Genomic DNA, 25,314 nt, shown 5'->3' on the forward strand with positions numbered 1-25,314 from the left:
AGGAGAGACCCTAACCACTCCGCTACTCCTGGGGGAATTCTGTGCCACTGTGCAACGCAGAATGTTGCAGAAAATAATGTTGTGGACACAGAATTTCCTTCCGCCCCCCACAGAAATAGGCTCAGAGCTGTTGGCCACCACTAGGGGCTGCTGGACCGGGCAGAGCCCAGCTCACAAATAGAAGACAAGGCTGGGGGAGAGGGAGGAAGAGGGAATTGGAGGGTTACCAGCAGCTGCAGTTCCCAGAACACCCTGAAGGAAAGAAGTAGTGGCGCGTGGAAAACTCCATCCAAGCCTAGGACCCAGCATCAGGCTGTTTCTCCCTCTGGATTCCTGGACTCTAGGGGGTAGGGGGTGTGAGTGTCATGGGGGGGGGGGGGGCTCAAGGTGGAGGAAGTATGGGTGTCTTGGCTGGTAGGAGGCATGGCTGGGCTCTGGGGGACGGGGGAAGTTGTGAGTGTCTGGCCCCCCGGCTGGGCTCTGGAGGGAGGAGGGGGCAGAGGAACTGGGTTATTGTAGGGTGTCTTGGCTGGGAGGAGGCATGGCTGGGCTCTGGGGGGCGGGGGAAGGTGTGAGTGTCTGGCCCCCCGGCTGGGCTCTGGAGGGAGGAGAGGGCAGAGAAACTGGAATTGGGTTATTGTAGGGTGTCTTGGCTGGGAGGAGGCATGGCTGGGCTCTGTGGGGGAGGAGGTGTGAGTGTCTGGCCCCCGGCTGGGCCTGGGAGGGAGGAGGGGGTGGAGAAACAGGAAGTGGGTTATTGTAGGGGTTTCTTGAACACTCTACTTCTGGGGGAAATTTTGTGTGTGTCTGTATTGTTACACACATACTTGCTGACAGCTGTTCTGAAACAAATTACCAGTTGAAACTGGCATGATTATATAGTGTTGTTCTGAAAAATAAAATTTGCAGAATTTTAAAATATTGTGGGCAGAATTTTTTGGTGCAGAACTCCCCAAGGAGTACACTGGGCTAGAGGTTATAAAAGAGGTCCTCTTCTCCCCTCTCCTCTCCCCCAGGCATTTTGTGATTCTAGTCCTTTATTTTTGTAAAACTGCCCAAAACTGAAATGAAAAATGTTGGGTTAAACTGAAACGTTTTGTTTCAACTTTACTCTAAATTTTTCAGACTTTTTGATTCGCCAAAAAAATTCATTTTCAGTTTGACCTGAAACAAAATTTTTTTGGGTGTTTCAGAATTACCAGCGAAGCAAAAAGGCCATTATTCACTCAGCTTTAGTTAGAACTTTCTTCACTGTATTCTTACCCATGCTGATAGACTGTTTTAGAATTTTTACTATTAAACTGTTTCTGATAAATGTTAAACGAATGCATTTCTGAATTAAATCTGCAGATGAAATTATTGAACCTTTACATCAAACGTGCACAAACAGGCTCTGGAGCAGGTGACACAGTAGCAGATGTTTCTGGACAAAGCTAATGAAACTGACGACAGTGAACCAGGTCTCCTAAAGAAAGGACAGGCACTCTGATATCAGTGAAAGGAAAATTCTCACACACGTCTTTGGAACTCTTTTTTTTTTTTTTTTCCCCCCTTCCCAGTTTGTTTTTTGTTTTGTTTTGGGTTGTTTTTTTTTTTTTAAACTGATGGCTACCCCTCAGCCTGCATGCAACTGTTGCAGTAGAATGATTCAAATCCAAAGAGAAAACAGTATTAATATCAGCTGGTCAAAACACAATAAATTTTAAAAATCTAATCCATCACTTTTCCTGTTCGCACTCCTCTGTGTGTCTTCCCATTAACTTTTACCAGTGTTATGACTGTATTTAAAAAGAATTTTTAAAAATGCTAATTAAACAGGAATGCTTTAAGCTTTAAAAGTTAAAATCTAAATTCTTTTGCTTTTTTATTTTTGGCTGCAGAATAACATGCCATTTTTATTGCAGTTTTGTTTAAATATCCTATCCTTTCCTAGAAAGCAGAAATTATATGAAACAAGGCAGGACTAGTCTGAACTGGAACTAGACTCAGTCACTCTGTGGGTGGTACATTATCATATTTGCATCTTGTTTGGGATATTCTGGAATATGAGAATTATACCCATAAAAAAACTGGATTGATCCAGTTCTTTGAAAGTGATATTGTTCATTGGTTGTATGTTCGTCCCATAAATAAGAATTTAGTGTGAGCAATAGAGGACTAGTACAGCTAGCACATCCTAATGTGGAAGACAGCCCAGTTCAGGGTCCAGTGTTGCAGAACTGGTGATAGTGTGACAACCTGCTTTCTAGCAGCAGAGAAAACAATTACTTGATGGACCTGAAGCATCCTTGTCACCATCCTTTCTTTAAGCAGGATGCCTCAGAGTGGAGTGCTCTGCCCAAGCATGCTCAGTATGTATTTATCTTTATCACTAGAATGTTTCCTCTCAACCTAGTTGCTGGAACCAGTAGTGTTGTATTGTAACTCACATGGGGGGGTATATGACAACAGTGCAGTTCATTGGTTGTCTTTTTAAAAGCACTACAACATTCTGCACTGAATTTTTAGGGTTGGGGGAGAATCACAAGCACTATGAATCTTGCCACTTTTTCAAAAAAAAAAAAAAATGTTTTGGATGAATTGGGAAAGATGCACCAAATTATTTGCATGGTTTTCTTGAATAGCATCATCAAGACCCATCTGGATTTAAGGCGTGAAAATGTTTTCAAGTTGTTGTTTTATTTTTCAAATTTTAGTTTATTGTTAATAATGCTTCTTTGTATTTATAATAACGGAAAGAGAGAACAAAAATCAAGTAAATATATGTCCTTGAATGTCTTCTGTTTCTCAGATGTAATCAACAAGCTACTTAGCTGAGAGATGGGGTAAAACAGCACCCTGTCCAGGAATGATGGAACCTGGGTTTTTTTACTATGGTATGGTCTAGTTTTAGGAAATGTGTCCTGGTAAGAGAGAAAATAGCAGTGCCAAGGATGATGTTCTGTGCTAGACTAAAATTCTCTCTACTTCTTCAGGGTGATTACTTTTGACTGAGCTGCTGCCCATAGTGTCTTGTGGAAAAACTGTCTATAGAAATCTTTTTTTAATTATTTTTTCAAATCACCATTTGCTACTGTGTATTCGAAGCCCTGTTCTTTATCATGTAGCCAAATATAAGGAACTGCTAGTGTACTTCAATTGCTAGTTACCTTGAAAGACAAAACTGAATAAAAGTGGAGCTGGATACTTGCAATTACATTCTTTGAGAGGTCATTTTCACTTAATCAGAAGTGAAACTGACAGAGAAAGTTGAGACATGGTTATTAAAGAAGCAGTTTGCTGTTGTTGCAGAGATTTGTTTTCTTTGGGCAGGGGGAAATGTAGAAATGTATGTAAAAACTTTAAAAAAGGAAAATTCTCATGATTTGTCACTGGCCCTTTTTTTTAGCAGCTGCATCAGGAAAGTAGTGTCTCCCCTTTCTCTCCTCCCTTGTGTGCAACATTCTCTTTGTTTTCTACTGTTTAACTACATTGTGTATTTATAGTTCTTTGCTTACCATTGTGCATATACTGGCAATAAAATGTACATAACATTACTTGAAAAAAAATTAACAATGTATACGGGCTATTTTTCTGTTTTATTTAATCATGTTATATGAAAGATTATAGATGTCATAGGCACCAATATTGGTTTCAAAAGATTCTGCATAATTGCTGTGTGTGCGGAATGCTGCTTTTTTAGACATTCTAAGTATCCCATTTTTTATAAAGGATTTTGCTATCTTTATTTCAGTGGTACAGAAAACCCCTCTTTTTTAAAATTGTCACTCAGATTACAGTTTAACAGCTCTACTTTAACCCTTCTTCATAAGTGTGCATGTATAAGGTCTTAATTCTGTTTGTTCTGAAGATTGTTCTTTTAAGGCTTGACCTCAGGAGGACTTTGCTGTTTCCATTCTTTCCGAACATGGAGTCTGTCCTATTTACACTACAAAAATAACCCTCTTTAAATATGTTTATGGCCTAATGTTATAACTCTTTTTTTCCTTAATGGTGTGGACAGGGAAAAAAAAATAAAAATCAGTCCCTTTGAGAGAGAGAGAGAGATGTTATCTTCGGTACACAGATAGCAAGGCTAAAAGTTGGTTCTTTACTTTTTTGGCGGTGGGGAGGAATTGTTTATCTTCACAGAGACAAAGAAATCTTGTTTTTATAAGAAGCTTGGACCACAGTCATGTGTCACACCATATTTAAACATCCCATGTCCTAAAAAAACTAAACATAAATTTAAAATTTTTTAAACATTTTAAATTTATCAATAGTGACCTGATATCAACTTGACCATATCTGCTAATCACAGGGAACAGATTGCTGAGCATGCACTTTCCTGTGAAAAGCATTTTTTATATTCATTTAATCATAGGATAGGAGTGTGGAAGTTTACAATAAAAATGCATGCTGCTCCCATTAACATTGGACAAACTACAATAATCCTTTACTTGGGCTTTATTTCCTATATTGTAAATAAAAGCTAGCTTGGTTTAATTGCAACTGTAATCAATGGTGTCTTATACATGTTAAACTGGAGATCTTTAATGAATGCACATAAAGATGTAGTGCAGTGAAAAGAAATTTTACAGTGTTGTTGGTCAGCAAAAAGTTCAGATAGTTCTAAGGATGATGTCATCTCTTAATAGCCTTTCTTTCCTTGTAAGGTGATAATGCAAAACTTTTAAGCTGGAAGACATTGTATTGTACCTGTGGTTCTTAAAAAGTTTGATTTTGGGGGTAGAATATCTATATTTTGCAGTTGAATGTAAAAATGAAACCACAATATATCCAGAGTCAGAATAATAAATGTAAAGGTCATTTGACATGCCAATTGTCTTAAAATAAAATTTGATTGTTGTGTTGTGCTCAACCTAAGCCCCAGCCAGGAAGTTGGGGTAATTAGTTGAAGGCACACTGTAAACTTAAATTGTGTTGATTTTTAATTTTGTTTATAATGTTCCTTTAAAAACTACAGACTACAGATTTGTTTTCAGTGTTTTAAGGGCTGAGTCCTAGGATAAGGATTAAATACTTGTGTTCTGGGAAAAAATATTTCAGGAATATCCATGCTAGCCTTTACACACGTGTTAGTTACCTTGAATTAATTGGCAATAAATTAATTCAAGGTAAAAAGTCTATTGAAGACAAACCCCAACTGTCAATTTTCAGTAAAGGAAGCATTTTAAAAGAATTCTCAATTATAAATTTCAAATATAATGTTTTCCTTTTGAAAACAAATACATGCAAGGCAAAGCCAGACTGAGGAGTAAGTCTGGTGAATTACGCAGCAATAATTGTATTTGATGCTTAATGGTAACAGGAATTTTCTGTTTGTTGTGGTAATGTTGTTGTGGCGAGGTCAAATCTTTTGAGCCATAGACTTAGAATATGGTAAACATTAAACTAAGCAAGAAGGAAATAAAGTGGGGAATTTGTGACCAGCAAGGTTATCAGGAGAATGAAAACTAGTGTTTTTCCATTTTAGCAAACTCTTACCAGTTTTGCAATTGCAACTATCATAAAATAGTCTAGTGCCACTGAATTTTTAATTAGTTTGTTTTCATAAAAATTTTCTTCTAAATAAATTGTAAATAAATACCTTTCTAATTGTCCAGTGTAAATTTTGCCCCCAACCTTTCCAGGCATGCAACTTTGTAGACTGAAAAGATGTACCTCATTGATCAAAAATGTTCTCTTAAAATTCATTGAATGATATATAATTTTAAAAAGTTTGTCTACCTAAATACAGGGAAGATTTTCAGAAGGACTTATAGGATATACAAGCCCCATTTGAATCTTTATGCTTCTTAATACCTTATACACTGAATATTTCACTACACACCTTTAATAAATGTTTGTCATTTACAAATGCCCCAAATACATGTTTCTGGACTGTTTCAGTCTCATGTAAACCTTCCAAAACTATGGAAGTTAATGTTGAGTTCAGGATGAACTCAGCCTAAAACTGTTGAAAATAGCCAAAACATCACTGTTTCATAGATTAGGGGACTGGTAATGCAATACAGAGCCTAGGTTGCCAGTCAAAGTCCACTCCAGGTTAATGATGAGAGATTGATAGAAATAAATTAATAGTCTATCTCCTACATATAAATATTTATATTTCAAAAAATGCTGTCTGCATCACATTGAGCTCCTGTGCTGATAATTTCTGTACACATGCCATGGACTGAATGGGTAGAAATTGCAATATCCTCTCACCATTAGAGATCATTTCTTCAAGTCAGTCTGAGGCATTTTGATGTAGTCATGTGGGAACATTTGAGGCTGCCCAGGCCTTATTTGTTTTATAGATTAACAGAGCATTTCACATTGGCTTCTTTCCCTGACACAAGCTCTAATTTGGTACCCACGTTAACAAGTGCCATTTTTCTCCACAAGTCCTTTTCGCCAGGTTTGTCTCCCTCTGCAGTGGATTAGGAGATAGCACAGCCAGTCTCTTCCTCTTACCATCCATACCTCTTCTGGAGACCCCATCCTGAATTTGGAAAGATGGAACAGATAATTGACAGGCAAGCAAGAAGAAATCCTTTTCCTCTTACTTTTGTTATAAGTATAAAGCATTTCTGTATGTATATTTGTGAAAACACTGTCCCAAAGAAAGTTTTACATGTTGGCTAACCTCAGCTATGTAAACAGTTTCAGAAGAATGATTGGGACAGTAATGCTTACTCCCTGTTAAGTACTGAAGCAAATTTCCAGGTGGGAAACTTCCAAGTTTATTAAGACTGTGACTGCCACATTATTTAACTACCGTAAGACAAAGCTGAACAATTATTTTAATACTGTCAGATTTCAAAGAGGTTTGTAATCAAGCTAGATCCTCTGAGAAACTATTGCAAGAGTATACACTTTTTATAACTAGTTTTAGAGTTCTTAAATGATTAATTCTGAAACTTTGATCAGAGACCACCGTCAAAAAATCACCAGTGAAAATTGATTGTATTCACAAGTTTTAGTAAAATATATATTATGGGATGATTTAGTTGGAAAATTCCTATAGTGATATTTACAAAAGCATTCTTTAAAAAACTATCAGTGGTCTGTTACTGTTAAGCAGTAGTGACTGATAAGAACATAAGAATGGCCGTGGTGGGTAAGACCAATGGTCCATCTAGCCCAGTATCCCAGCTTCCAACAGTGGCCGATGCTAGATGCTTCAGAGGGCGTGAACAGAACAGGGCAATTACCAAGTGATCCATCCCCTGTTGTCCAGTCTCAGCATCTAGTAGGCAGAGGTTTAGGGACACAGAGAGCATGGGGTTTTGTCCATGATGACCATCTTGGCTAAGAGCCTTTGATGGACCTATTCTCCATGAACTTCTTGTTCTTTTCTGAACCCAGTTATATTTGTGGGCTTCACAACATCCCCTGGCAACAAGTTCCACAGGTTGACTGTGCATTGTGTGAAGAAGTACTTCCTTATGTTTGTTTTAAATCTGCTACCTATTAATTTCATTGGGAGACTCCTGGTTTATGTGAAGTGGTAATTAACACTTTCTAATCACTTTCTCCGCACCATTATTTTATAGACCTTTATCATACCCACTCTTAATCTCTTTTCTAAGATGAATAGTTCCAGTCTTTTTAATCTCTCCTCATATGGAAGCTGTTCCATACTCCTAATAATTTTTATTGGCCCTCTGTATTTTTTCCAATTCTAATAGATTTTTAAGATGGACCAACCAGAACTGCACACAGTATTCAAAAAGTGGGTGTACTATGGATTTATATAGTAGCATTATGGTATATTCTGTCTTACTTTCTATCCCCTTCCTAATAGTTCCTCACAGTCCTAGCTTTTTTGACTTCCGCTGCACATTGAGCAGATATTTTCAGAGAACCATCCATGACGACCTGAAGATCTTTCTGGAGTAGTAACTGCTAATTTGTAACGCTTCGCAGTCAGCTGTGGACTTAACTATCTTGAGTAGGTTAGAACTGTCTGCAAAATTTGCCACCTCACTGTTTACCTTTTTTTCCAGATAATTTAAGAGTATGTTGAATAGCACTTGTCCCAGTACAGATCCTTGTGGGACCCCAATCTTTATCTCTCTCCTCTGTGAAAACTGACCATTTATTCATGCCCTTTGTTTTCCTACCGTAACCAGTTACTGATCCATGAGAGGAGCTGCCCTATTATCCCATAATTGCTTACGAGCCTTTGGTGTGGGACCTTGTCCAAAGACTTTCTGAAAGTCCAAGTACAGTATATCCACTGGATCACCTTTGTCCACGTTTGTTGACATCCTCAAAGAATTCTAATAGATTAGTGATGCATGATTTCCCTTAACAAAAGCTGTGTTGACTCTTCACCGACATCGTGTTCATCTGTGTGTCTGATAATTCTGTTCTTTACTATAGTTTCAGCCAGTTTGCGTGGTACTGAAGTTAGGCTTACTAGTCTGTAATTGCCAGGTTCACCTCTGGAGCCTTTTTTAAACATGAGTGTTATATTAGCTATTCTCCAGTCATCTGGTACAGAGGCTGATTTAAGCAATAGGCTACATACCATAGTTAGTAGTTCTACAATTGCATATTTGAGCTCTTTCAGAATGTTTGGGTGAATACCATCACCTCCTGGTGACTTATTACTGTTTAATTTATCAATTTGTTCCAAAAACTCCTCTATCAACACCTTAATCTGGGACAGTTCTCAGATTTGTCACCTAAAAAGAATGGCTCAGGTGTGGGAATCTCCCTCACATCCTCTGCAGTGAAGACTGATGCAAAAAATTCATTTAGCATCTTTGCAAGGCCTTGTCTTCCTTGAGTGCTCCTTTAGCACCTCAATTGTCCAGCGGCTCCACTGATGGTTTGGCAGACTTCCTTCTTCTGTTGTACTTTAAAAAAAATTTTCAGTTAGTTTTTGTGTCTTTTGCTAGTTGCTCTTCAAATACTTTGAGAAAATATTATAAAAGGTATAGTATGCTAAATGTGCTAATGTTTAGAGGCACAGAGATAAAGTATTAAACACTTGTGTAATTTCCATCAAGTATAAAGTTTCTGCAGATCTTAGTGTGTTTAGAAACCTTTGTATCTGTGTTTGAACTGAGCCTGTTTCAGGGAAGTGGCAATGGAATAAATAAAGGGAATGTAGAGAGTTCTGGGGAATATCCTTCTGGAGGGGAAAAAAGTAAAATACGTGCCACTTTTGGTGCAAATTGGCATGTTCTACATACAAAAAATTTGCTTATCAAATGTACCCTTATAATCTAAGAATGAGTCCTCACTGGCAAGGGATTAGAAAGGCAACTGAAGTCCATCAGAGACTTAGAAAGTTCCTACGTACTCCATCTGCTTCATTTTGAACATTGCTTTGTAAATAAGCACTATGTACAGTTGATTGTTTTATGTTCTTATGTATCCAGTTATTATTCGAGTGCTTGCTCATGTTGATTTCATTCTAGGTGTGCGCCCGCCCACATGCACGGCCGTCAGCTTGCCTCAGCATGACCCATAGGGCCGACTGTAGTGCCCTCTACAGTGCTGTGCTCATGCCGCGGTATCCAGATGCTGCCAGCCCACGCACTCTCAGTTCCTTCTTACAGTCCATGGTGTCAGTCAGAGCGCCTCTCTTGCTTGTCAAGAGCTAGCGGTTTCTCCTATTGGACTTCAGGCCTTTGTTCGATTGTAGTTAGTGTTAAGTAGTTGTTAAGTGCATAGTTAGCTGATAGTTAAGGTCCCAGCGGGCACTTTGCCCCAAGCTCCCGAATTTAAGCCCTGCTCAGTCTGTGGCAGGCCTATGCCTGTGAGTGACCCCCAAAATAGCTGCTTTAAGTGCTTGGGGGAATCACAAATCAAGGAGCGTTGCCAGATCTGGAAGAACTTTCGGTGTCTCATCCAGAAGAAGAGGGACATTTGCCTCAGGGATCTCCTGGTGAAATCTGCTCTCCTCCTAGCTTCCGAGCCCTCTATGCAGGCTGCACCGAGTACTTTGGCCTCCGTGTGCAGTGCACCATGGCACCCGCACCTCTTGGTGCCAGCACCAGTGCTGAAGAAGAAGGCGAAGAAGTACTTGCCAGCACCAGGCAAGAAGGACGCTGGGGTCATCCAGTAGAGGGATTGGGCCTGTCCACCAACCTTCTCCAGAGTATGCCTCCCTGGCTGGGGCTCTTAGCACTCTTAAAGGTCTGTCACTGATTCTGGTGAGCAGTATGGGACCCACCATCCTGCCTGCACCATCGTCCTCGCAAGCCCAGGCGCAGGAGCACAGGTCTCCATCATCTCCTGTGATGTCTCCGTTGCCACAGGACCAAGCTAAGGCGCCCTGAGAAGGCAAGCCAGCTGTTAAGACCCCTCTAGGGGTGGGGGAGCGCTGTAGGTCGCTGGACAAGCAATCCTGTGGCAGGTTGCAACCGTGCCACCAGTCGCCCAAACTCTCCCACCCCGGATGCCGAGACGTTATTCCCCAGTGCGAAGTTGATGCTCCCCATATTATGATGGGCACCGTTCGCCTTCTCACGGATCCACATCTAGAGGTTGGTCTCGATCGCCAACACCGTGGAACAACTCGCCCCTCATGTTACCGGTCTCCGCAGCACCGTTCCCACTGATGCCGATGTCCCTGGCACGGGGACCGTTCTCCCCAGAATAGCCACTGATCACACCTGGTCAGCGCTCACCACTAGCCACAACCAGTAAGCAGACCCAGGCGTCGATGGCTCCTCCCTGGTCACTGGAGAGTGGTTCCTCTGAGGCAGAGGCCCAGTTCAGCCCATCGCTCTGGTCTCTGTGATCGGACTGGGCACCAGAAATTATTCTGCCATCCACAGTACCGCAGTGGCAGCAAGGCCAGTGGCCAACACCATGGCTGTATTGAGGCGCATGGGGCGTTCCGGTGTGCCAGCCAAAGGTTTTGAGTACTTGTATACCCACACTCCCTCGGGCTCGCTGGTTGCGTTGGCAGCCAACAAGAAGGATAAGCAGGTCCCCACCGCCTCTACCCCCAAGTACAAAGAAGCCGAGAAACTTAATTTATTTGGCAGAAAAATGTATTCAACAGCCAGCTTACGATTCTGGGTGGCGAATCATCAGGCCCTGCTGGGCCAATACAATTTTAACCTCTGGGACAGCCTCCAGAAGTTCCAGGACTCCCTCCCTCAGGGTCAGGCTCAGAAGTGTGGTACCCTGTGTGACAGGGTCAGGCCAGATGGCTACAGGAGAGTGATAGAAGGCAGATATATTAGCCCCAGGTTAAGTAGGTCCCTTTTCCCTGGGTAAGGTAGCAGGGAAGGAGCCAGAACAATCAGGAACTTTCTGGAAAAAATTAAGGCAGACAGGCTGATTAGAGCACCTGCAGCCAATCAAGAAGCTGTAAGAATCAATTAAGACAGGCAGGATAATCAGGGCACCTGGGTTTTAAAAAGGAGCTCACTTCAGTTTGTGGTGTGCATGTGAGGAGCTGAGAGCAAGAGGTGCAAGAAGCTGAGAGTGCGAAAGCATACTACTGGAAGACTGAGAAGTACAAGCATTATCAGACATCAGGAGGAAGGTCCTGTGGTGAGAATAAAGAAGGTGTTGGGAGGAGGCCAGGAGCTGTAGCTGTCACGCAGCTGTTACAGGAGCCACTGTAGACAGCTGCAATCCACAGGGCCCTGGGCTGGAACCCGGAGTAGAGGGCGGGCCCGGGTTCCCCCCATCCCTCCGACTCCCTATTTGATACCGGAGGAGTTGAACTGGACTGTGGGTTCCACCAGAGGGGAAGATCTCTGGCCTGTTCCCCGATTCACTAGGTCCACAGCAGAGACTGCGGGGATTGTTCTTCCTTTTCCCCATGCTGGCCAGCGATGAGGCTAAGTGAGTGAACAGCAGTTTTGAGCCATGAAAGTGGCCAAACTGAGGGCTGCCGCGAACCTCTGAGGCAAGCAAATCCGCCAATAAGCACAGGACCCACCAAGGCAGAGGAAGAACTTTGTCACACCTGGTAGAGGAAGGGACCTCGGCAGCCATATGTTCCCTGCAAATGGCTTGGGACTCGGCAATGAGGGCGGTCACATTGGCAGTGGTTATGCGACGAAGCTCCTGGCTCCAAGCAGCGGGCCTTTACCAGGAGGTGAAGGCCTCAATTCAGGACCTTGCCTTTGACAGAGTTGGGCTCTTCTCCAATCAAACGGATGCCAGGCTACACAGGTTGAAGGACACTAGAGCTATGTTTTGCTCATTGGGCATGCATACCCTGCAGTCTGCCAGAAAGCCATTCTGGCTTCCACCACCATCGAGGCCTTGGCAAGCACATCAGGTATCTGCAAGGAGAAGGGACACCAGGTTTAGCAGTCACTGCCCTTCCTTCTCTTGCTTGCCAACCCAGCCTGGACCCGCTAAGCACCCAGGGGGCCAAAAGAGATTGTTTTGAGGGTGCGCTTGAGAGCCCCAGTCAGCTGGCCAGATCCTTCCCATCCTTTCCTCAACTGCCTTTCTCTCTACTGCTTGGCCTGGTTGTGGGTTACCTCAGACCCCTGGGTCCTGGACACAGTAGCTTGGGGCTATACCCTACAGTTTGTGGATACCCCACCTTTCTGCTCCCCTGCTTCCCTGTCCCTCTTCAGAGACCCTTCTCACAAGCAACTCCTGGTTCAGGAGGTCAACAGGCTCCTGCAGTTGGGGGTTGTGAAGCCAGTTCCTTGGGACATGGAAGAGGATTCTACTCCCAATACTTCCTAATCCCAAAGACCAAGTGGGGCCTCAGACCCATCCTGGACTTGCGTGGCCTCAACAAATCTCCCAAGAAGTTGAAGTTCCACATGATCTCCTGGCTCTATTATCCCTTCCCTGGATCCAGGGGACTTGTACATCACTCTCGACTTAAAGGACGCTTACTTCCATGTTTCCATATTTCCAGAACACAGATGGTTCTTGCGTTTCTTCGTGACAGGGCGCCACTTCCAGTTCATGGCACTACCCTTTGGCCTCGGCCCCCAAGGCATTAAAAAAATGCATGGCGCCTGTAACGGCTTACCTCAGACGCCGGGGGGGGGTCCAGATCTTTCCGTACCTTGGGGAAAGATACCGGAGACCTGGTTCATCAAGGGCAGGTCTCCGGTACAGGTGCAGAGAAACCTCGATATGGTACGCTCCCTTTGCAATGACCTGGGCCTGTTGATAAGCACGGAAAAATCCACGTTAACGCCGGTCCAGCGCATAGAGTTTATCAAAGTGGTTCTCGATTCCACGTGAGCCAGGGCCTATCTTCCGGAAGCACGCTTTCAGGCCATGGTGTATCTCATTGCCCACGTGAGGAGACATCCGATCACTGTAGCCCACACTTGCCTATGGCTGATGGGCCACATGGCAGTGTGAACGTACATGGTCAGGCACGCCCGGCTTCATCAAATGGTTCAGGACTGTTTAGAAAAGCTGGATGAGCACAAGTCCATGGAGCTGGATGCACTGCATCTGAGGGTGCTAAAGGACTTGGCGGATGTGATTGCAGAGCCATTGGCCATTATCTTTGAAAACTCATGGCGATCGGGGAGGTCCCAGATGACCGGAAAAACGCTAATATAGTGCCCATGTTTAAAAAAGGGAAGAAGGAGGATCCGGGAAACTACAGGCCAGTCAGCCTCACCTCAGACCCTGGAAAAATAATGGAGCAGGTCCTCAACGAATCAATTTTGAAGCACTTCAAGTTGAGGAAAGTGATCAGGAACAGTCAGCATGGATTCACCAAGACCAAGTCATGCCTGACTAACCTAATTGCCTTCTATGATAAGATAACTGGCTCTGTGGATGAGGAGAAAGCAGTGGACTTGTTATTCCTTGACTTTAGCAAAGCTTTTGATATGTTCTCCCACAGTATTCTTGCCAGCAAGTTAAAGTAGTATGGGCTGGATGAATGGACTATAAGGTGGATAGAAAGCTAGCTAGAAAGATGGCTAGATCATCGGGCTCAATGGGTAGTGATCAATGGCTCCATGTCTAGTTGGCAGCCAGTATCAAGCGGAGTGCCCCAAGGGTTGGTCCTGGGACCAGTTTTGTTCAATATCTTCATTAATGATCTGGAGGATGGCGTGGATTGCACCCTCAGCAAGTTTGCAGATGACACTAAACTGGGAGGAGTGGTAGATATGCTGGAGGGTAGGGATAGGATACAGAAGGACCTAGACAAATCAGAGGATTGGGCCAAAAGAAATCTGATGAGGTTCAACAAGGACAAGTGCAGAGTCCTGCACTTAGGATGGAAGAACCCCGTGCACCGCTACAGACTAGGGACCGAATGGGTCTGCTGCAGTTCTGCAGAAAAGGATCTAGGGGTTACAGTGGACGAGAAGCTGGATATGAGTCCACAGTGTGCCCTTGTTGCCAAGAAGGCTAACAGCATTTGGGGCTGTATAAGTAGGAGCACTGCCAGCAGATCGAGGGATGTGATCATTCCCCTTTATTCGTCATTGGTGAGGACTCATCTGGAGTACTGTGTCCAGTTGTGGGCTCCACACTGCAAGAAGGATGTGGAAAAATTGGAAAGAGTCCAGCGGAGGGCAACAAAAATGATTAGTGGGCTGGAGCATATGACTTGAGAGGCTGAGGGAACTAGGATTATCTAGTCTGCAGAAGAGAAGAATGAGGAGGGATTTGATAGTTGCTTTCAACTTCCTGAAAGGGGGTTCCAAAGAGGATGGCTCTAGACTGTTCTCAGTGGTAGCAGATGATAGAACAAGGAGTAATGGTCTCAAGTTGCAGTGGGGGAGGTTTAGGTTGGATATTAGGAAAAACTTTTTCACTAGGAGGCTGGTGAAGCACTGGAATGGGTTACCTAGGGATGTGGTGGAATCTCCTTCCTTAGAGGTTTTTAAGGTCAGGCTTGGCAAAACCCTGGCTGGGATGAGTTAGTTTGGGATTGGTCCTGCTTTGAGCAGGGGCTTGGACTAGATGACCTCTTGAGGTCCCTTCCAACCCTGATATTCTGTGATTCTATGATCTGCGACCCCTGCAAACGTGGCTAGCAACGGTCTACTTTCCCAGTGGGCACCCCCTAGACTGAGCGGTTATGGTGCTGACCTCGTCCTCTTGTCCTTGAACTGGTGGCTAGACCCCAAGTCAGTGCTGTGGGGAGTTCCTTTTGTGTCCCCCATCTCCATCACTCACCCTGGTCTCGGACATGTCCAATCTGGGCTGGGGAGGCCACCTGGGTGAGCTCAGCATCCAAGGTTGCTGGATGGAGCATGACCTAGCTCTTCATATGAACGTCAGGGAGCTCAAGGCAGTGCACCTGGCCTGTCAGGCGTTTTTGCCCCACCTGAAAGGCAAGGTGGTGCAGGTCCTCACAGATAACACGGTCACAATATATTACATCAACAGACAGGGCAGCGCTTGATCCTTGGCCCTGTGTCAAGGGGCACTCAGCCTCTGGGACCTTTGTGTGCAGAATGCCATCCACCTCGTGCCACTTACTTACCTGGAACCAGGAACGTCCTGGCAGATCACCTCAGCAGGACTTTCTTCTCTCATCACGAGTGGTCACTCCATCCAGAGATGGCCAACCTGATCTTCCGATGGCAGAACAAGGAAGTGCCACATGTTCTGCTTCCTATACAGCAAGGACAAGGGTTCCCTGTCGGATGCCTTCCCGCTCCCATGGTTGGAAGCGCTGATGTATGCCTTTCTGCCAGTGCCACTTATCCACAGAGTCCTGCTAAAGGTGAAGCAAGACACAGCGAGGGTCATTCTCATTGCCCCAGCGTGGCCTTACCAGTACTGGTTCAGCATGCTGCTGAGTCTTTCCGTGGCCAACCCACTGCAGTTACCCTCTCCAACCTGATCTGCTGTCCCAGAACCACAGCAATCTGCTGCACCTGAACCTGGCATCACTGCACCTAACAGCATGGCTGCTCCACGGCTAAGCACGGACAAGCAAGAGTGCTCCACGGTGGTCCAACAGGTCCTGCTGGGCGGCAGGAAGCCTTCCACCAGGGCTACCTATGTGGCCAAGTGGAAACGCTTTGCATGTTGGACCTTCAACAAGGTTCGTCCTGAGGACATTGCCCGACATCCTGGACTATTTGCTGCATCTAAAGCTCCAGGGCTTGTCGCTGTCTTCGGTCAAGGTGCACCTGGCGGCCATTTCTGCATTTTATCCGCCGCTTCAGGGCCGGTCTGTCTTTGCCCATCCCATGATGGCATGATTCCTGAAAGGTCTATAGCACCTATACCCGCATGTCCGAGACCTGGTTCCCGCGTGGGACCTGAATCTGGTGTTCTCAAAGCTCATCGTCCCTCCTTTTGAATTCCTGCTCCCTCCTGCTCCTTTCCTGGAAGGTGTTCTTCTTGGTCACTGTAACATCAGCACAGCAGGTGTCCAAGATCAGGGCATTCACCTGAAGCTCTATATTGTCTTCCATAGGGACAAGGTCCAGCTGCGCCCGCATCTGGCTTTTCTGCCCAAGGTTGTTTCCCAGTTCCACACAGGCCTGGACATTTACTTACCAGTTCTGTGTCTGAAGCCTCACGCATCAGATGAGGAGCTCAGGTTCTATATGCTGGACATCAGATGGGCGCTGGCCTTCTACATTAATAGAATGCGACTATTCAGTAAGTCAACATAGTTCCCCGCCCTCCTGCCCCTCTGTTGGAGCTGTCAGCAAAAAGGAACTGAGAGAGTGTAGGGCCGGCAGTGCCTGATATACCGTTGCATGAGTGCAGCACTCTGGAGGGTGCTACAGCCGGCCCTACAGGTACCGCTAGGGCAAAACTCTTGATGGCTGTGCACGTGCGTGTGCGCACACCTAGAATGGAATTGACATGAGCAAGCACTCAAAGAATAACTGGATACATAAGAACATAAAATAATCAATTGTACATAGTGCTTATTCACAAAGCAGTGTTCAAAATGAAGGAGATGGAGTGCATGGGAACTTTCTAATCCCTTGCCAGATAAAGATATGTTTGAGAAGCAAATTTTTTCTCTGTAGGATGTGCCAATTTGTACCAAAAGAGGCATGTATTTTATTTTTTTCCCTCCAGGATATTCCCCAGAACGCTCTACATAGCCTTTATTTATTCCATTGCCACTTCTCTGAAACAGGCTCAGTTCATACACAGATACAAAGGTTTCTAAACACACTAACATCTGCAGAAACTTTATACTTGATGGAAATTACACAAGTGTTTAGAACACAGTGTCCAATACTTTCTCTCTGTGCCGCTAAAGATTAACATACCTAGAATGGAATGGACATGAGCAACAAATCTCAAAGAACAATTACGAAAGGTAGGTAACCGTTTTTTTAAATTGTTCATTTCCTAAATGGATATAGCATAATTAGGGTCACAGATTTATTTTCTTAGCTCTCAGTCTTGTATTGGGATCCACAAGCATGGACCCCTGTACATGCATGAAGTCCTACTGAAGTTAGGGTTCTGTGGTGGTAGATCCTGACACATGGCTGGGGACTTAGGGCTTGTCTACACAGGAAAATTAAACTAGTATAACCTAAGGTGTGAATTTAAACTGATATAGTTATGCTTGTATAATACCCCCTGTGGACACTTATTCTGGTATAAGTGGACCTTTATTCCAGTATAAGAGGGGCTTTTCCAATTGAGCCTATGCCACTTGGGAAGGGTTTTAGCAAAACTGAAAAAATTCACTCTTACAGCAGGTTATAACTTTCCTATATAGACAAGCCCTTAGTTTCTTCATCCCTCAAATAACAAATGTAACCATACCTGAAACCATTAAGTGAAACCTTTTTGAACCCACCAATCCTAATTGTTCCCTTAAAGGAGGTTCCATAAAACACTATATACCCTATATTACCATGAGAGAGAAAGAGAGGGGGAAAATGTTATCAACTGTTATATGGAGTTTAATTGTTAAACTTGAATTTTTTTAAACATTTTATTCAGACCCTAATGAATCTCATTAAGTTTATTATCCTTTTGATAGGTACCTAACATTCCTACTTGGGGGAAATAGACCCCACATCTTGAAAGAACCAAAATTTGACATTTTATATGCACTATTCATTGTCTTATAATTCTGCTTGAGAACTAAGTACTTTTATGCTGCAAAAATGTACTTCTGTCCAAGTCAGAAACTAAACTAAACTATCATTCTAAGTTGGTATTGTAAAAAGCAAATTATAGATGTTACGTAGCTATTTCACATTTGTATAGTTCATAATGTATTTTTTCATATCTTTTTTTCAATATAAATTAAGTCAAGGTACAAATATTGTTTCTATGTACTTAAATTTTCACTTCTGCATTTACAGGCTGTGTTGTACTCATTTATGTTTTGTATTTGGCATTGTTAATTTTGCACTTTCTAATTTTCTTTGGAAACAGTATTGCTGCAAATGATTTCAGTCAGTATTCTGTTTTGAAAATAGCTTATTATTATTTTTTTATTAGTTACTACTGTAGGAATTTTCTCCATTGTTTCCTTAAAATATCATTAAATGGAAGAAGGGAGGGCAGGAGAAATGGGGATAGAGTTCTCTTCTATCTCATCATTCTGTGTTTTTCCCCTTCACCTGCCCCTATCCTCCTCCATGCAATATTCAGCCCTTCTTTGACACAGAGCAATCGCTTGGTGGCTTGTTGCAGTCTAAGGGTATGTCTACATGACAACTACTTTCCCAAATTCTCTCAACACGTAATTTCAATTAACGCTATTATCAAGGATCTGTATAGATTTCTTATTAAATTGTTGCTGATAATAAACAGAGATCCACCTACAAGTAACAGTGTAACATAGAACCTAAACATTCACCTCTGTAAGTGAATCATGGTACTTGTGTAATCTGTAATTAATGTGTCTGCCAATTCCATCTAAATTCTGGAAATGTTTTGCCTACAAACAGGAATTTTGCCTCACTTCTTGCTGGAAACCTCCTCTCTTGGTCATGATCTGTCTGTCAGACTTTTTCAGCTGCACCTCTTTTCCTGAAAATACTGCAGGCAGTCCAGACTTGTCCATGAGCCTCCAGCAATACAAACAGCAATGGTTCGGAGCTCTTGCCTTATCCATTGCAAATCTTACTTAAAACAAGCAGAACCTCTCCTCTTCTCTCTCACCCTCGCTCTGAATAAGTTTCCTGGCTGAACACCTCTCTGTTCACCCCCTGCCCCATGCTCCTCTCAGCAACAGAAACAGAGCAAGCTAAAAGTCAAAAGATGCTCCAGTTGCAAAGAGACCTTTCAGGAGCCAAAGAAATGGAGTTGTGTCATAACTGCTCCCAGCCCATGAGCACTTGCTGTGCCATGGGAAGGTGCTCAGATGGCTCATTGTAGCTTCTGCTTCCCCCAACTGACACACACTCCCCCCCAGAGGGGAGTCTGTCAGTCATCTTCAGTGATTAAGACTCAGAAAGTAGGACCATCTTCACTAACTGGTAGGACATATCAGGGGTAAATCCCAAACTCCCTCTGAATCCTCAAATCCAATAAAAGCCAGTTTCCTATGCTAGGTTATTAAATGGATAATTGAGTTACCTGGAGCAGGATCTGACATAAAGGACTGAGTGGCCCAATTGCCACTCAGTTCCTTCACTATTGCAGAATCTGGAATTATAGGACTCCAAAGTAGCAGGGAAGGAGAGCAGGTTGTAGGATACACAGACAACACATCTTAAAAGAACTCCAGTTACTGTAAGTGAAGTAACTTTTTTCTCTTCATTTCATGCTTGTCTGTAAATTCTCCATTCTTGCAGAATCCTAGAAAGGATGGAAAGGAGGGTGATGGAAAGGAGGGTGGGTTGGGGTGCTTGGAGTCCACTTAGATCGTGGCACAGTTCTGGCAAAAGAAGCATCAGGCCTCAATGATTCTACCCAGGAGCAGTGTTTTAGTAAAAGTGTGTATTGAACTGCAAGCGGATGTCTGATAGGTATGCTTGTCAAGGAAGCCACAGAAAATGCCTGGGACCTACTGGAGTAAGCCCTAAACTGATCTGGGAATCTAAACAAGCTAATTTTTAGCAGATTTTAATGCATCCCAAAACCCATTTGGGTGACCCCTGGGCTAATGTCATTTGACCCTTCATTTTGTCCACAAATGTTACAAATAGTTTAAGTGAAGAGCTAAAGGATTTGATCCACAGAGCCCTATGAACATCCGAAGCATGCCGTCTAACCTCCCCTGGGTGAGAGTGCAGGTTAGGGAAGAATATCGGTAGAGCAATCATTTTGATTTAAATGACAGTCCATAACTACCTGACGTAAGAACTTGGGATAGAGTCTGAGTAATAATTCAACCCTGTGAAATATAGTATAGGGAGGCCTGCCAAAAGATCTGTAGCTTTCAGCAGGAGAGGATGATATGCCGAAATGGCTGCTAGGTGCACTCTCTTAGAGCTAACTGATAGTCCAGAGCTTTTTAGTGACCATAAATAGTCCAAGACAGCAAGATTTTGAGAGTCATCCCATGGTAGTTGATACTGACCACACCAGATCCCAAATTATATCCAATTGGCAACATAGACTTGTCTAGTTTGAATCTTTTCTACTTTGCAGTGGAATGTTTTGGACATCACCTTAATACAATCTCTCTGTCTGACATCCATCCAGTAACCAGGCCATGAGATGGAGGGAGAATGCAAGATATTCCCATGGCCATTAGATGTTAAGTCTGGCGGAAGGAGTAATGGGTTCAGTGGACAACTTGATAAGATCATCAACTCCAGGTACCACAAGGGGCTCAACCAGGCAGGAGCTATCATGACCCTGCCAGCATTTTTTCTGACCTTTCTGAGTACTTTGGAGAATTAAGAATTGGAGGGACACATGCTTCCTCTAAACAAAAGAGGCATTTAGTGTGCCTCTCATTTACTGGAATCGCCACCTCATAGGCGTGTATCAATACTTAAATCCAGGAGACTTAAGGTGGGGCATTAATAAATCCCAGTACCAGAAAACTCCATCAGAAAACAAACAAAATAAAATAAGGAAGTAAAAACTTCCAAAAGTAGTGAGAAAAAAACATCTGCCATTGGGCAGTTATGGCTCAATATATTCACAGTTATTTACAGGTAAGAACAAATAGGAATGTGAGAAGATGCAGACCCTGAGGAGCCCCATCTTGCTGCCACAGGCAGTGAGAAGAGACTGATTGGTGGTTGGGCCACTTTGGCCATTGTACCCGCAATATAGGAGCATGAGGACACTGTGTGCATGTGTGCACCCCCAACAGACACTGCTGGCCAAATGACTGATCTCAGGCACATGTGGTGCGTGGAATACATATGGACAAGCACTTGGAGAAGAAGCCACTCTTACACGAGATATCTGAATCTTCTTCAGCAGCCCTTAGAGTCTCCCTGGCTGTCACATGCTTTGCGTAGGCCATAATGTTGTGATGCAATTACCTAAAAAGCATTGACCTCCAGAACCATGATGAATTCAAGTTTGTAGTAAATCAGATGTCCCTAAGCACTGTATTAGTGGCTGGTTGATCTGTGGATTTCAGGAGGCTGGCAGCAAGAGCCAAGGCAGCTAATTCAATGGCTGGGCACCAGCTCTGGCTTTCACCCTAGACAACAGTTAATTCTTCAGAGAAATCATGTATGTCTCAAAATTCTCTTGTAAAAAATTAAGGGGGAAACATGATTACACATGAACAGAGACAAGCCAAAGCATTTGTTCCTCACTCTAACAAAGCTGCAGTCCATCCAAGAAAGCTTCTATTCTTAGTGGACCTGGCAGAAGCTTATTAGTGGGTTTTATGCAAGCTATGTCAGTGGGTGAATCTTTGGTTCACTAATGCAGTGGTTCTCAAATATATTTGATCGCGGCCCCTTTCTTTGTATCTGTAATTCTTTATGCCCCTAGTGCCTGGCCGGCAGCCGCTGCTCTCTGACTGCCCAGCACTGAAGGCAGAGTGGAGAGTAGTGGGTGCTCCGGGGCTGGAGCACCCACGGGGAAAAATTAGTGGGTGCTCTGCAGCCACCGGCAGCTTGCCCCCGTGCCCCAGCTCACCTCTGCCTCCGCTCCACTCCACCGCCTCCTTCCCTGAGCACGCCACTGGGTCCTGCTCCTCCCCCCTCCCTCCCCGCGCTTGCACCACGAAATAGTTGTTTCATGTGGCAAGCCTGGGAGGGAGCGGGGAGGAGGGGAAATGCGGTGTGCTTGGGGGAGGAGGCAGGGATTTGGGGAGGGATCCAGTGGGGCAGGTGGGGGTCAGGGGGTGAGCACCCACAAGTGCTGCCAAAAGTTGCCACCTGTGGCTGCCTTCAGAGGTGAGCGCCCTGCCAGCAGCCGCTGCTCTTCAGCCGCCCAGTTCTGAATGTGCACAGTAAGTTATTTTTTTTCCTAATGCATCTCACACCCCTTTCCCCCCCAAAATATATGTTGAACCCCCCAATTTGAGAACCTCTGCGCTAATGGAAATCACCCCTTTAAAAATATTACTTCTGAGTTTGTCCCGACTTATATGTTCACAAAAGAGAAATGTTTTAAAGCTTTCTTGAACTTTGAACCCTTATGGCTAAAGATTCAGAATCCTCCATATGAAAAGAGAAATGGGAGCTCTGTTTATAAAGACATACATCTTCCAGATGGACTTTCTGCATTTTTCAGTAGTGAAGAACAGAGTACCATCTAACTACATTAGCAAAATGTTATGTGGTAGAGACATTTCAGTTACTGAGAAAGGACTACATCATTCACATATCCAGAAATACATTAATTGAGGGACTGGATGTTTCAGGCCACTAGGAATAAGCTACAATCCCATTTACTTCTGTGTATTCCCAATTCAAATCCAGTCTAGGCTAATGCCTAATATCATGATTACCTGATGGTTATTCAGTAGCATATGTGAAATTAGACCATAGTCTCAAACCAGTGCCTAACTGATAGGTATCTCCATCCCAAAACTGCCATCATAATTGGCAGTAGTTTCGGACAATTTCAAGAAAAAGCCCAAAGACTGAATGGGGACAGACAGAAATAGAACTACTTCCTCACCTCCAGGCCTGGTCCACCCCACATTACAGTTGAAGAACTGTGCCACACTGCTGTTGCCCGTGCATACCAGTTCTGTGTTTAAATAGAACTGAAGTTTCTAGGACTGTCAGTCCAACATCTTTCCATTGCAGTAAAAGTTGCTTAAATTACAATTAAGTAAATTGTAAAAATAAGCTTCAAAATGTCTGCATCATCCAGCCACAGCTAGATGGATTATAAACTGCTCTTGACTGGTTTAATGATGGAAATTTACATAATTTCCTAAGCTCTTCAATGTGGTGTGAATATAGTAATTGTTATAAATATTCAGTTTTAAATCTCAGTGAGTATTTAGTGTCCAAACCTCCAACTGCCAGAAGCTGGATCACTCAAAATTGCCCTGTTGTTTTCGTTCCCTCTGAAGGATCTGGTGCTGGCCACTGTTGGAAGACAAGATACTGGGCTAGATGGACCATTGGTCTGACCCAGTATGGCTGTTCTTATGTTCTAACTGTCGTTTCATAAAAAAGAGCAATCTAATAATCAGCTGAAGACTGTGATCAGTCTACTGGTTCCACATACAAATGGATTCCACAGACTCAGTATGACACATAGGTACGGCTACAGTTCTGTCAAAGTGGTCACGGATTCCATGACTTTCCAGGATCTCCATGAGTTCTTCTGGGGCAGGGCTGGAGCAACTGTCAGCCCTGGGGGCTGCTGGAGCAGCAGCTGACTGAACAGCTGACTGGCGGCCAGCGTCAGGGCTGCCGGAATAGCAGTCCACGGCCAGCAGGAGCAGCAGCTGAGGTTGGATGAGTGCTCCTGGGGCTGGAAAAGCTGCTGTCAGCCCCTGCCACAGGAGCAGCTGCAAACCCCGGCGGCACTGTTTGTCCCCCATCACTCCCACCCAGGGTATTTTTAGTAAAAGTCCGGGATAGGTGAATATTTTTCTGTGAATTTTTGTTTGTTGCCTCTGACCTGTCCCTAACTTTTACTAAAAATAACTGACAAAATCTTAGCCTTACACATAAGTAGACAGCAACACATTTGAGTCAAACTCCTGGGGAAAAATCCAGCCATTAAAACTTTCATACACTGTCACTGAAGCACGTACAGAACTACATGTCCACCTATTCACAAAACATTCTCACATCTTGGATCTGAATCTTTGTTTACAAAACATAAGCTTTATAGTTAAAGGTGTTTTAAATAAACAATGCTTCGTTGTTGATGTATACAGTGCTCCTTTGAAGAAATGTATGTGGTTTATAGCCTTCCCAAGAAGTGCTATAAAACAAGAAAAGTCCTCAAACAGTAAACAGGACAAAGCTAAGAACTTACTGTATGTTCATTCTTATTTGTCTCCAAACATCAGGACAGGCAAGAATGAAAGTTGTTAAAAAAAAAAAAAAATAGCAGCTTTCCTTTATGTTTAGAGGTTAGTCGAGCAATAGGAAGTGTGTGCAGTTTTTCATACCGCAGTACTCCAAAGAGGAGTAAATAAATTAAAGTTGGAGGCAGAATAGTTTATCCCAATACAAAGTAACTAACATTTTGTTGGCGATAAGTGCTGATATATTGTTATGCTATTTTGCTATAACAATGAGTCAAAACAGAGGAATTTTAATTAGAAGAAAGTATTGAAATAGTAACCACTGATCAGCTAGACTGTTCCATATGCTATTGCTCAGTGTTCTGTTGTACCACAATAGCATTTTACTTTGCAGTTTTTATAGTACCTTTCCTCTGAGGATCTTAATACACTATGAACAATGAATCAATACTCTCAACACCCCTGTGAGCTAAAGAAGAATTATTCCCATTTTACAAAGGATTACACAGGCTGGGAATTGGAAACTAAATATTCTGAGTCCCAGGTTTCATACTATAATCTCTAGACAATACTCCTCTAATTTTAGACCATCATATTATGTATCAATGGTACTCTTTAGGTTTTCATGTGTATTTTAAAAAGACTAAACATATAATGGTTCACTGAATTGTAATATACGTAAATAATACAGTCTGAAGCATCTATTCCTTTATTGACTTGAATGGGAGTTGGGGTCATAGTATTTGAAATTTTTACCTACACTGGCTCATTGCCCCCCCCCCTTGTAATATACATGCACACTGCTACATATCGTGTAACCACAGAGGCCCTGATGCAACCAAACATTTAAGTGCCAGCATATTAGCAGTCTCATTGAAGTATGTTGTTTTACCACATGGTTAAAGTTGGCATGTGCATAAATGCTTGCCTATGACATGATTATATGAAGTGCTGATGAGCACCTCTGAGTTCTGTTGAAGTCAGAATCAAGGTCTTACACAGTGGTGCAGATAGATCTAGCCTGGTATTAATACAGGGCTCAATTAATATCTGCGGGCAGTTAAAACTGTACATCATGGTTAGGCTTG

At 43.4% G+C, this 25,314-nt stretch overlaps 1 protein-coding gene and 1 long non-coding RNA gene across 45 annotated transcripts in view; one reads left to right on the top strand and one right to left on the bottom strand.

Annotated features, from left to right (window-relative positions):
- Positions 1-4,918, top strand: part of CLASP2 (cytoplasmic linker associated protein 2) — a 271,467-nt gene extending 266,549 nt beyond the window's left edge. For all 43 annotated transcript variants that reach the window (XM_073333041.2, XM_073333022.2, XM_073333023.2 and 40 more), the window contains one exon: positions 1,351-4,918. In XM_073333041.2, coding sequence (XP_073189142.1) covers positions 1,351-1,437 — 87 coding nt within the window. In that variant the 3' untranslated portion in view covers positions 1,438-4,918. The remainder of the gene's footprint in view (positions 1-1,350) is intronic.
- A 611-nt stretch (positions 4,919-5,529) lies between these two features.
- Positions 5,530-25,314, bottom strand: part of LOC140907341 (uncharacterized) — a 42,219-nt gene continuing 22,434 nt past the window's right edge. For both annotated transcript variants that reach the window (XR_012157464.1, XR_012157465.1), the window contains one exon: positions 5,530-6,487. This is a non-coding gene — a long non-coding RNA (uncharacterized LOC140907341). The remainder of the gene's footprint in view (positions 6,488-25,314) is intronic.

The sequence above is a fragment of the Lepidochelys kempii genome, chromosome 2 (genome assembly GCF_965140285.1).
Source record: "Lepidochelys kempii isolate rLepKem1 chromosome 2, rLepKem1.hap1, whole genome shotgun sequence".
NCBI classification, from domain to species: Eukaryota; Metazoa; Chordata; order Testudines; family Cheloniidae; genus Lepidochelys; species Lepidochelys kempii.